The sequence below is a fragment of the Zonotrichia albicollis genome, chromosome 3, assembly GCF_047830755.1.
Source record: "Zonotrichia albicollis isolate bZonAlb1 chromosome 3, bZonAlb1.hap1, whole genome shotgun sequence".
In the NCBI taxonomy this organism is placed as follows: domain Eukaryota; kingdom Metazoa; phylum Chordata; class Aves; order Passeriformes; family Passerellidae; genus Zonotrichia; species Zonotrichia albicollis.
Window position 1 is genome coordinate 40625590 of NC_133821.1, and position 12052 is coordinate 40637641.

At 40.9% G+C, this 12052-nt stretch overlaps 1 protein-coding gene across 3 annotated transcripts in view; it reads right to left on the reverse strand.

The window, feature by feature from the left end:
* Positions 1-12052, reverse strand: part of DAAM2 (dishevelled associated activator of morphogenesis 2) — a 202449-nt gene that overhangs the window by 108485 nt on the left and 81912 nt on the right. For all 3 annotated transcript variants that reach the window (XM_005483109.4, XM_014264360.3, XM_074537224.1), the window contains one exon: positions 10319-10521. In XM_005483109.4, coding sequence (XP_005483166.2) covers positions 10319-10492 — 174 coding nt within the window. In that variant the 5' untranslated portion in view covers positions 10493-10521. The remainder of the gene's footprint in view (positions 1-10318; positions 10522-12052) is intronic.

A 12052-nucleotide genomic window follows, 5' to 3' on the forward strand; every position in this document is an offset into this window, starting at 1 on the left:
CCTACAGAAGGGCACAGAGACATGACATAACAAACCCTTTTCCCCCTCTCTCCCTCAGGCTGTATGATACACTATCAGAGCCATGATTATATCTGATATAAATTGTTACTAGGTGAGCAACTACAGAATCTAATCTTAGTCAACATATTAAACAGATGATACTTCATGATTGTTATCATCTTCTTCATTCAATTATCTAATTTTGTTAACAGTTCCACTAAAACCCCAACTACAGTCTACCTCCCTAAAGATAACTACTATCTGGCAAGACACATCCCATCCTGTTTCTCAATCTTTTCTCTTCACTGGAAAATTTCACTGCTTCCCCAGCTTCAGGTGAGGAATTATTATAAATTTATAAGGTCTTCATTTACAGAGGGATCTAGCCTCCCCTTTCTTGCTGACATCAGGCTAAGCATCAAAACATATCTCCTACAGTATCTCAGATCTGGCTCTTCCTCTATAAGCTGCAGAAGAAATAAACATCTGTCATTCAACCTCCCTTGATCACCATTCATTCACTCCAAAAACACAGCCAAAAGATCTTGGCCTAGAATTCATTCCATATCATCTCCATCTTTGCAATCGGTCTTCACTCTCCCTTCAGCACCACAGCTATTTCATTTGTTGTGTCTTTTTCTTCAATACTGTGGAAGACACTTTTCCTTCTTATCACCATCTCCTGCCCAGTTAAAATCTGGTCAACGTGGTCTTTGCAAGACATGGTACTTTCTTCCTGTTATTTCTCACAGATGCATTTCTGGCTGGCACTTTCTCCTCCCATATTATCTTTCTTATCTGTTTTATAACAATCGCTCACCTTTCCTTAGCAGACCAAATCTAGATTCAAATATTCTCTCCAGAAGGTGAGGGATGAGGTCTTAATAATAGATTTCTAAGCCATCAAATAGAACTCTGAAAAACATAAGACACTATAAAGAGAATTGAAGGATAGAGACTGCAGAAGGGCAGGAATCATACTCAGAGAAGCCATCCCAAAATGTTGGGGCAAGAGGACATCCCTGTACTGCTGCTGTTTATGCTATTTCTACTGAAGAGAACCCACTCTCTAAGTCATCAGGCAAAGTGGCAGGAAATACATAAGAATGCTGGTGCAATATTAGGAGGAGGGTAGAAAGTTGTCTATTCTGTATCCATCCACGTATAGCTGGAAAAGCTCCAGAAAGCTGAAATAGAGATAAGTTAATTTGATCCTTCCAGCTAGCACGTATGACTCCTACTATCAATATCATCTCAGTGTTTTATCCCTTCAGCAGCCCTCAGGCTCAATCCAGAAAGTTGCTGACACTTTGTTATAGCCATAATGGAACACAAAAACTATTTAAATATTAATTATGCCTTACTAAGGAAAAAGGCCAGAGTAGAGCTTTATGTTATTTTTTTCTTCTTATATTATACTGTCTAACATTTGCATCTATGCAAAAACATGACAGTATTAGAAAATCAGGTGATAAAGGTGTTAGAAACACATGGCCACAAGATTTCTGCACATTAAGCATATCTACCCTATCCATGATTTCAGGGTTAGGATATCATGACAGCTCTTGAGCATTCAATAGAGGGAAGACATAAGATTTACAACTTAGCACTTCCATCCTCTAGTGGTAGATCTGTTCTTTCTCCTCCTTCTGTATCCCAAGCTACATATCTATTGTGGTCCCAAAATCCAGTACTTCTCCTCTTTTGCCCTAGATGTACTGCATGCATTTCCCTGCACGTTCCCATGAAACAAGAGCACTGCCCTGTTAAAAATATGTAGTCCTGTGAGAGCTTCCTCATGCATTTCATGTCTACTGTAAGTAAATCATTCTCAGAACACACTCAGACACTCCCTTCAAGTATTCCAACCATGACCATGACCCTTCCCACTTTTCAGAAAGGCAGTCAGTATGCTCTTCTTGGGATATTCAGAAGCCAACAAGCACCACAGACACAAAAAATACCACACAGGCCAAATTTCAGTCAATGGAGAATGATTTAACTCCGCTACTGTCTTCGGTGAAACTGAACTGGTTTACACTGGTTTCATCTGTCCCTAAGTTTTGTAGTAAAGCAATAAGATCTAAAACTCAGTATATGCCTGTACAAAATCCTTAAAACTACACACGTGCTTTGGTGACAGCCCCAGCTTCTTCACACCCAAAATCTCACACATAAGACCAGGTTTGGATTTACATTTGTTTACACAGCCCTATTGATTCTCAGACACAGAGTGTGAGACCTGGCTCCCATCTCCTGCTCCTCTCCCAGCAGCTGTGTCTCACACGTTTGCACAGTGACTGCTGCTTCTCACACAGCTGGTCAGGAAGCTGCCAGCCACCTGCACCTGCTGGAAGGGAGATTGAAACGACAGAGTAGCTGGTGCTGCACTCAGGGCCATAAGCCTGCCCCTATCACAGGAATCCAGATGTAGGTGAGCACCTGAAAAGGGAAGCTGTCTCTGCCACAAAGCCTAAAATGCAATACCTCTTATGGATTTGGACTTGAATTCAACTACAGAAAGCTTCTTATAGTGCATTAAAATCAGAGACATGTGCACATGTATTGCTTATGAGACACATACAAAGCATAACCAGCATTATGAAAACCTCTCTGTAGAGCAGGAAGAAAAGAAGAAACATATCCCCTGCATGGAAAAATTAAAAAGAAAAGAGAAATTCTGAGTATGCACAATCTTGGACTACGCTGGACATAAAGGAATTTTGTGCATAACTAGCCAGACTTTGATACCATGAAGAGCTTTTACCTCCTGAGCCTTAGTACCCTTTGCTTCAGGAATTTTAAACCACCCGGTTCTTTTGCCATTATTATAATAGAAGACAGTTGCATCTGAGTGCATGAAAAATACTGATCTGCCAACTATAAACTAACTCAAAAGAAAGGGACGTCTTTGTGGGCTGCCCACCATCAGTGAAGAAAGTGATTCGCAACCTCAAAATTTTGGACTTTTTCTACTTTCAGAGACAGCATCTTCTACTCAGAGGGCAATGCCAAGGCTTCTTCCTGGATATGAGTCTCTTTTCAGGAAACTTCTGCCTTGGTCTCACCAGCAGCATTTTCTTACAACCTCCACTGGTTCATCCTCATTAAGTGCAAGAAAGGAAGTAATAACTGGGGTGGGGAGTCTCCACTGAGCCAGGCCCAGTAAAGCCTCCTAGTTTGCTGAAGTCAGAGCTCATCAAATACAAATAGAAATTAAGGACCTCTCCAGCTGCCAATTGTGTTTGGCATTACCCTTCCTGACAGATTACGTAGATTAATTAATTACAGAGAAGAACAGAAGGGACGAGGGATGGGAAGAGGGAATTAAATAACTTCCTCTTATGGGAAAAACACAATAGAGGGACTTTTAAATTATGGTTGCACAGAAACTTGCATTTAGCAACAACTCAAAGCTGCAGGCCAGTCAGAGGCATAGTCTGAAACTATGATTTACATGCAGGGCAAGTGACACTGAAAGTAAATCCCTGTATTCAAATGAATCCAGCATTAGGACAGAATGACTCAAAAGACTAATAATTAGAAACTAAACACTTAGACCTTGGTAACATGCATGAACTTTAATGAGAGTAAATGCGGTTAAAAATGCACATGACAAGTGTTTGCGGGCTGAAGCAAGGAGCTACCATGCATGTCTTTCTAAGTCACAATCTTTCAATGAGAAACTAAGGACTTCCATAAGCTTCAGACACAGAAGATACTTTTCTGGAAAGGTGTTGCTCCATACTGAGACAGAATAGGTAACACTGCATCTCTGCTTCCCAGAAATATTACAAGAGAGCTGGAGGAGAAATAGGGAACTTTTTTATTCAAGCCCAGCAGCAAACACATAGAAACAGACCTGATGCCCTCTTGTTCCTACATACATTGACATAAGTTGTCTGTATCACATGAAAGATCACAGTGGAAGCATTTCTTGGTTTTTTTACCACATAAATACTCTTTCAGGCTGCAGAGCCAAAAATGGGGCCTCACAAACACTGCCACAGCTAGGACTTGGCAAGCTTGAGTGGGACTGGTGATATATGGGAGTGCTTATTCAATGTGGTGAAGCCTAGCTTTCATCTGAGCTTTATGTTGTATCCATTACACTAAATGGTCTGCAAGGGAGAACCAGGCACGAAGGGAACTTGCTACTTCGAAGTCAGCTGTTTGCAGTGGAAACCACTACTACAATTATTTAGGTTTGGATCTCATCTGCCTGTAGCTGCTGAAGGTATGTTATCCAGTGTGTGCCAAACTTATGCCTTGCTCAGAAATTGCTTTGCTTCCTTTGACGAAGTAAATAAACAAAAATTCCCATATGCTTCCATGCTTTACCTTTCTTTCAATATAAAACCCCTTTCCTTTCTTTTCGCAACTTTCTCTTCTCTGGGAAACAAGACAATAATCACAGAGTTTTACTCTCTTTTAAGGCAGAGAAGCAACAGATGTGAAGAGATTTCACAGAGAAAGCAAAGATCAGAATTTTTCCAAACTCTATGCTACTGGTCAATTCATCCAATGCTAATATAAGCATGTCTATGGTGACGCTACTGTTCCTTTGCCTCTCTGCTGAGAGAATTAGCACAGATACCAGTTGTGTGGATGGCTCATGTACTCAGAGAAGACAAACTCTTTTCAGCATTCTGGCACTAAAGTGCTCTAGCCTGGTGTGTTGAGAAATCAAGAGATCACGGTAACACACAAAACGGGAGCAAACATCAGCCTACTTCCATAGCTCTGTTTCAGGAAAAGATGAAGACACTGATTTACTTAGGAAGGGATTTGTTCACTGCCATTTTTTTCCAGCTAGACACCTTGGCTAGATCATCTTTAATTCAGAAGGTGAGCCAACTTTGATGCTCAGGCATTGTATTTCATATAATGAACTCAGAGGTGATGAGATGAAAGACTAAGAGTGTGTCAAGAAGGGACACACTTCCATGTTCTTGTGGTCACTGTTGCAGGGCACTGCAGACAGAAACCAAGGTCACAGTTTCAATCATGGCTCCCAGAATGGGCTGAGAGAAGGACAGAGACCTTTATTCAGCACTTGCTTCCATATTCATTTAATTGCACCCAGGCAATTGCACCCAGTTCAAATATTACAGGGAAAATATGGGATTGATTTCAGTGGTCTTATTGTTCAGGAATATATAGCTGTTCCATATCCATCTTCTCTGCAAAATCTGGGGGTTTGCAATAGGATCACAACACTAGGTCTAGAGAGGGAGAGGGAGAAGAGTGTAGGCTGCCTCACCTGAGCAGCAACCTACCTCTCTCAGCAATTCAATGGATGAGAAGTAGTTTAAAGGCAAGCCAAAACAGATCGTGGATAATGCTAAATTTTTCAAATACAGAGACTTCCTAAGTATTTATACTGATCCTCAACAGCAAATAATGGACCTTCAAATTTTATGCCAAAAGTACCTATTAAGTTTTGCTCTGGAAAAGCCTGTGAAGAGGGTAAATATAAATATGAACAAAAACCACCCAGAAAGTCAACAAAACTCCTTCCTTAGGGACTCAGAGAAAAAAAAATTAAAAAAAAAAAAAGAAAAAAAAAAGGAAGAAAAAAACCTCCCAAACCGAAAAGGAAGTGGATTCAAATGCAATGTAAGAGAAACCACAACAGGGAATTCCAGCCCAATATCCCACCTGAGCTAAATGCAAGAATGCTTCAAGGGCAGATAAGACCACAAAAGTATTGCAGTAAGCATTTCTCAAATCTTTCCCAGTATAAGAATCTCATGTGCTGAAGGAACTCATTCAAGTTTGAAGGATATAATGATACTATCATCTTTGAAAATGTAAACTCAAAAAAGACAATTCAATTTCTTCCCCAAGGACTTTGCATCTTAAAATAAAGAATCTTGCACTCCACCTTCTCAAATACCATGACCACGTCACAGTCACTAACTAAACACAAACAACAAAAACACAAAATTTTCACACTGCTCTTTCCTGTGTGCTAGCATTCTTCTTTTTTTTTTTTTTTTTTTTTTTTTTTTTTTTTTTTTTTTTCTGAATTGCTACCATTTAAGTCACCCTTCTTGGTACAGTCTGAGTTACTATCTGGGATCAGGCTGCTGTTATAAGAGATCTAGATGGCAAAATCTTTAGTGTCAAGCAGCACACACACCTTTAACCGTCCAGAAGAGTCTTGGATTCTAACAACGAGGAAAAAGTATCAGAATCCACTGTGACAACAATACACTGCTGCTAACAAATATGAACAAGGACATGGAGAAGCTGTTCCATGAAAAAAGTTACTTCCTTTGCCTTATAATAGTTCTTCCAGATCCTTCTGTAGTTTCTGTAGAAGGGAAAATATGTGTCTAGCACAGATATTTTTGCCAGCAGGCACAAAACCATTTTGGAGCCCACCAACAGACCACTATCTGCAGCAGTACTTTACCACAATATGGCAGTATGGAAACAGAAGTGATGCTGGTCGCATCAGCCTCGATGGTCAGGTAGGGCCAGTTTCACAATTTGCAAGGTACAGGACCAGTCCACACACCCTGTTGCCTAGAGCTTACCTCTCTGCTTGTCCATTGAAGGGAATATATTAAAGCTAGCTGTTCTGTCCTCTTTCACAAAAGCAGCCTTTGGAGGACAAAACCTGTGGCCCTAAATATTTTTGTTTGCTTTGTATTTTGTGCATCTAGATTTTGATAAGAACTTACCTGTACCTTTAATAAGAACTTACCACTGCATTCATCCCAAGGCAGTCACTGCCAGCAGATGGCCTGAGAGCTGATAAACCACCTCCTGTCTTAGCCCAAACCAAATCACCATAAGCCATCATCTTTATTCAGACCTATTCTATGCACATATTCCCAGCACAATAAACCAAGTCAGAATTTAGCGCCCATCAGGAATAACTATTTCAGTTTTAATTTTCTAATTAATCAGAAAAGGCATAAACACAGGATCCAGTTCAACTAATACATAAGCCTAGAATTGTTTTCCTGGTTGAGTGGCAACAAGAGCAGCCATTTCAGCTGAACTCAGCATCAGCTTATCATCTCACAGTCACTGCCTTGGTCAGAGTCCAGTCAGGCAGCTGCCATTACATAGCTGGATGGTCTGGGTACATCTCCCAAACAGAGCAGCTCACACACGTGTATCTGCCTCAGTATGGAGGCTACACAAACAAGTTTGAAAGCTTGGAATGGGTCATTCCTAATTTCTTCCCCTTGAAAAATGGACATCTCCAAATTCACTTTTCATGGTACTAGTTTAAGTAGCACAACAAAAACAGAAGACAAGCTCCTGATCCTCAAAATGCTAGTTTTCCCCAGAAAGGGAGGTAGAAACATACTGAATATTTACTGGATTGGAAAATTCATCACAAGGGAGACTTCTCCAGCACAGCTATGCTTAGCTTTTCTTGTCATTAACTCTTTCATGGGAAAAATGCCCCAGATTTTAACTGCAACAAGGGAAAAAAATAAGTCTTTTAAAAATTCATTCAACCACACCAATGTTTCATTATACCCTTTGCAGAGCAGATGGCAAGATGATGCTGTACCTCCTGGGCCTGCTTCAGGGAGCTAACACAAATGCTCTTCTCACTACACATCTCAGATGATGTTGGTGTCATCATTTCACTTGGGGATTTGGGTCAAAAGGCTTTACACTCAAATCTGGTTTTTATATAGTACAAGTGGACCCCGACTAGACCCTAACGGATAAGCAGCAGGGAGCGAGCACACAGCACAGAGCTCTCTCAGGCACTTCCAGGTCGCTGATTTACCCTGCTGCATTTACAGACTGAATCTTTCTAATCCAATTAAAATCTCATCTGAGCTGTCAATACAGATGTAGCCTGGTTTATTTTAGTGTCTCATAGAACATGCATTAATCCAGGCCTGTGGACAAACTAGCCCTTCTAGGCAAAATCTGCATTTTGCCAGCCCAGGTTCTCTCACACATAGAGCCCTCAACTGCTCTCATGTTACCTGCCTAATCAGGAACTCCTATGGACATGCACTGCCATCCTATCTGGCTGCTTCATAAAAATGTGTGATGTACTCCATTACCCTTCTGAAAAATAGCACTTTTCTCTCCCATCTCACTTCTCATGCAATGATGGCTAGGGTACTATCATTAAATATAAGAACTGAATATGATCTGTTTTCATTTCAATGGCTTCATTTGTTTGAAATGCATATGCCAGTTACAAGCTGTCAGCACATTTAATAAGTTATAGCAAAAACCAACAACTCTCAAACTACTGGGGCCAAAAATTTTTACAGATCATCACATATACTTGTCATTAAATTTTGCACCAGAAGCATTATAAAGTATACTTTTTAATAGACTTCCATAAGGCAGCTGTGAGCTGTTTTGCCACAAGAAAGCACATGGAACACCAGTATTTGCCAGACATAAAACTAGAAGTTAAAAGCATCATTAATACCACCACAAACTCTCAAACTCCTCATAAACCTGATACCCTTCACAGTAAGCAAAAGCCCAGCAGCAACTCAAGCAGGTCTTTCACTGTGACCCAAAGGTAAACAAGTTCAAGGTTTAGCAAGCCAAGTTCAGGAGCAAAGCACATCTGTTGGTGACGTCTTCAGCAAGGCTAGATTGAATGCTTCAGCAGATCCTGGTACTGGAGAGAGCTGAACTTTGATACAGCAGTTCAAGCTTTGCATGCGAAAACCAATCGTTAAGCAGCATCCAGAAATAAATTGTCAGCAGAGCAGATTACAGGTTACACTCTTACTCTTGAGAGATACCTGTCACCACCAGCAATTCTCCACAGTCAGACAGCTGCATTTTCTAAGAGGGACTCAAGTAGTCTCACATAAAAAGAAAACTGACCTAGATATAGACCAGAATTTTGTGAAATATTTCCATAAGAGGAGATTCTCCGTTTGCAAATTAGTTCAAAGGAAGCAGACTCTTCTGCTGAACACATTATTCTTCCTGAAACAACTGCAAATCCTATTGACTCATTTCTATGCCCCTGCCACAGAATACTGAAAATCCTAATGGGTACTGGGAAAGTGTAAAGTTAATGGAAAAGAAATCCATACCAATTTACTATATACACAGAGGGCAACTTCCGACTGAGGAAGTCCTTGAGATGAAAACTGTTAGAGGGTTGGACAGTGTCCTAGAAAAGACCACCCTATGGCCACACCTTATAGTCTCCAACACCTTACATTTTTCCCTAGCCATTTGCTTTGGACCCCATCTTGAACCTGAAGCCTGGGCTAGGATGTCAGACCACTGATCTGACAAACCACAGCTGTCCCTGTATTTAATATGGCAGACTATAGTTGCCCATACACTAACCTCCAATTGCTTATGCAAATGACATGGTTCTTTTCATTGCTATAGCATTTCAAAGCTCTGGTCACAGACAAGAATTTATTGGGCTAATGTTACAAGTGTAACATAGGAACACTACTGGCAAATTCCTCTAATGCTGAGATCCAGTATTTTCTCTTCTGTTCCTCACCTCAGTTGCACTCCTCAGGCATATACACACTTACAGATATCTCACTTTACATAAGCTCCAGTCTCAGAATGGTAATGAGAAACCTAATCAGCTGCATCAAATGGGCATCACCTTTACGACACAGTTTGCAAAACAACCCAGCCCTATGACCTCTGCCTGTGTTTTGCATTCCGGCTGAACAAGAAGACAAAGACAGTGAAGTCATTTGATGCCAGGCATGAAAAGCAAGTGTCTGGCTCCTGGAGTCTGCAACATTTACCACAAAAGAAAACAACAAAGTTCATCTGAAATAATTCCTTCTCTTCCTGTTTATGGCTGTTGCTGCAACAGCACCATTTCATGGTTCAAAGGCAGCTGTGTGATGAAACATAATTAGCATGGTCACCTGATTCTTATACCTCACCAGCAGAATGCTACTCATCAACAAAACCAAATAGCCCTCACTTTACAGATCTGCAAACCCTAAGATTTTCCACTTCATTACCCTATACAGCAGATTTTATCCCAAAGCTGTAAACAAGAAATTGACTGTCAGCTCTCTCCAGAGAACTTGAGAAGTTCCTACCAACAAACCCAATACTACATAGTGCTATGAGAATAAATAAGCACATTTAAACATTTTATTGTACTTATACTCAGTGCCACTATCATCCATCCTGTTGCTTGCCATCTTTCTCCTACCAAACAACTAGTCATAAAAGAATGAAAAGGTTTTTTTAAAAACTTCAACAGAAGCACTCTAAGAAATCTCTTAAATCCTCTTATTCTTATTACTCTTTAAAGGGAAAAGTCCATCCACCTCATAAATATATCAATCTGTCAGCAGAAACTTACCACAAGTTCAGCGAATCTGGCATTGAGCTCTTCTGCTGGTGGGATTGGGACAGAAAACTCAAGGAACTGGAGGGGATTATTGTCCTTGAGGTTGATTTCAGGGAGGTCGCTGCCTCCAAAACAGCAAAGAAACCCCAAGGCATGACGATTCCTCTTCCGGGGGGCCATGATCATGGTGTATGGTGCTATCTTCTAATCATGTTCTGTAGAAAAAAAAAAAAAAAACAAAACAAAACCAACAGACATTAGATGATAAAAAAGACTGCTGAATCTGTGCAGCTCTGTGCAGTGAGAATGGCTGTCACTGGAGGAACAGATGGAAGAGGACAGAAGGATCTGATACCCAAAAGAACAAAATAAACACTCAAGCCAGATAAGGTAGCTAGGCCTTCGTATGGTATTAACATGTTCTTCCAAGGCAGTGTAGAATTGCTTCTCCCAGTTTTTCTGAAAAAAAGATTCTACCAATTCAGTGTGGAATTTCCCAACAGGTAGATTTGTCATCAATGCTCAGTAGCCAAGGCTGAATGCTACCACAGAATGCTAATATTGGCCTTTTTCTCACTACTACAATAAAGGAAAGAAACTACCAGAAGGAAAAAAGCATGTATGGGAGAATTTTCCAAAAGTATGGGAAGAATCTTCCAAAAGTATAGCATTTGATCAAAATAAAATGAACAATGAAAAAGTGAAGCAGACATCAATCTTCCACCACTGCAGAGCCAGACCACCAAACTTTCATTTATTCCTTCACAGTCAGGACTATCACTGCAGGACCATTTTGTCCATCCCATTTTCAAACACATGTAAATAGTTTGGGCTGCTTTATGTATTCAGGGAAGAAACAGCACAGTGCTAATGCATGTCTTTAGATTTACATTTGAGCTGCCAGATCCCATCTTGACAGAACCTGGCTAGAGGGGCTTTGGTATCAGGAGTAGAAAGAGAGGCAGAAGGAGAAGCAGGGGAAGTGACTGATTTCACTACCACACAACACCGTTTGTGAGCAGCCCATCCAAACAGGAAGTCTCCTGCCAGCAGTTTGAAAGGAGGGATCTGTGCAGTGCACAGAGAGCCGCATATTTTGCCCTTTTAAGGGACTTGTTGTTTGACAGCTCAGGGGCTTATTTGTGTTATATTTTTAAGGACTTCACTTAATCTGCAGAATAAGCCATATCCTTAGAGAGTAAATAATTAAAGCTTGTTGTGAAGCTGGTCTCCCTGGGCACAGGGCAGGGGAGCAGGAGGGAGGTGGCAGGTGAACCAAACCACAGGATGCTGGATGCTGTATCAGCAACAACACAGCTGAGCTTTGTCATCAGAGCAGCTGCTGCCCTAACCTGCCCTACAATGCTTTGGTCTGTTTGCCTGCCAGAACAAGGCTGCTTTGAGCTTTCATAGAGACTGAGTAGCTGTGCAAGGAAAAGCACCTTTGGGACAGCAGTTGCATAGTGGGACTTAACATACAGAACACAGCCAGCTCTCCAGGGATGTTTTGTGCAGAAACTGGCATGCTTGCTTAAAAAAAAAAAAAACAACCTAAGCAACAAACAACAGCCAAAAAAAGTCCAAATCATCCAAACCTCTACCCTTATGGCACTATGTGCTTAGCAGGAACCACCTGCCCTACTCTATGCTAGGATTAATTTATCCAGCACATTCTCTTATGCATTGGAGAGTCATCAGCTGCAACTCTCAGGCAGCTGAAAGAAAAGCAAGCTGGTAAAAAGTACT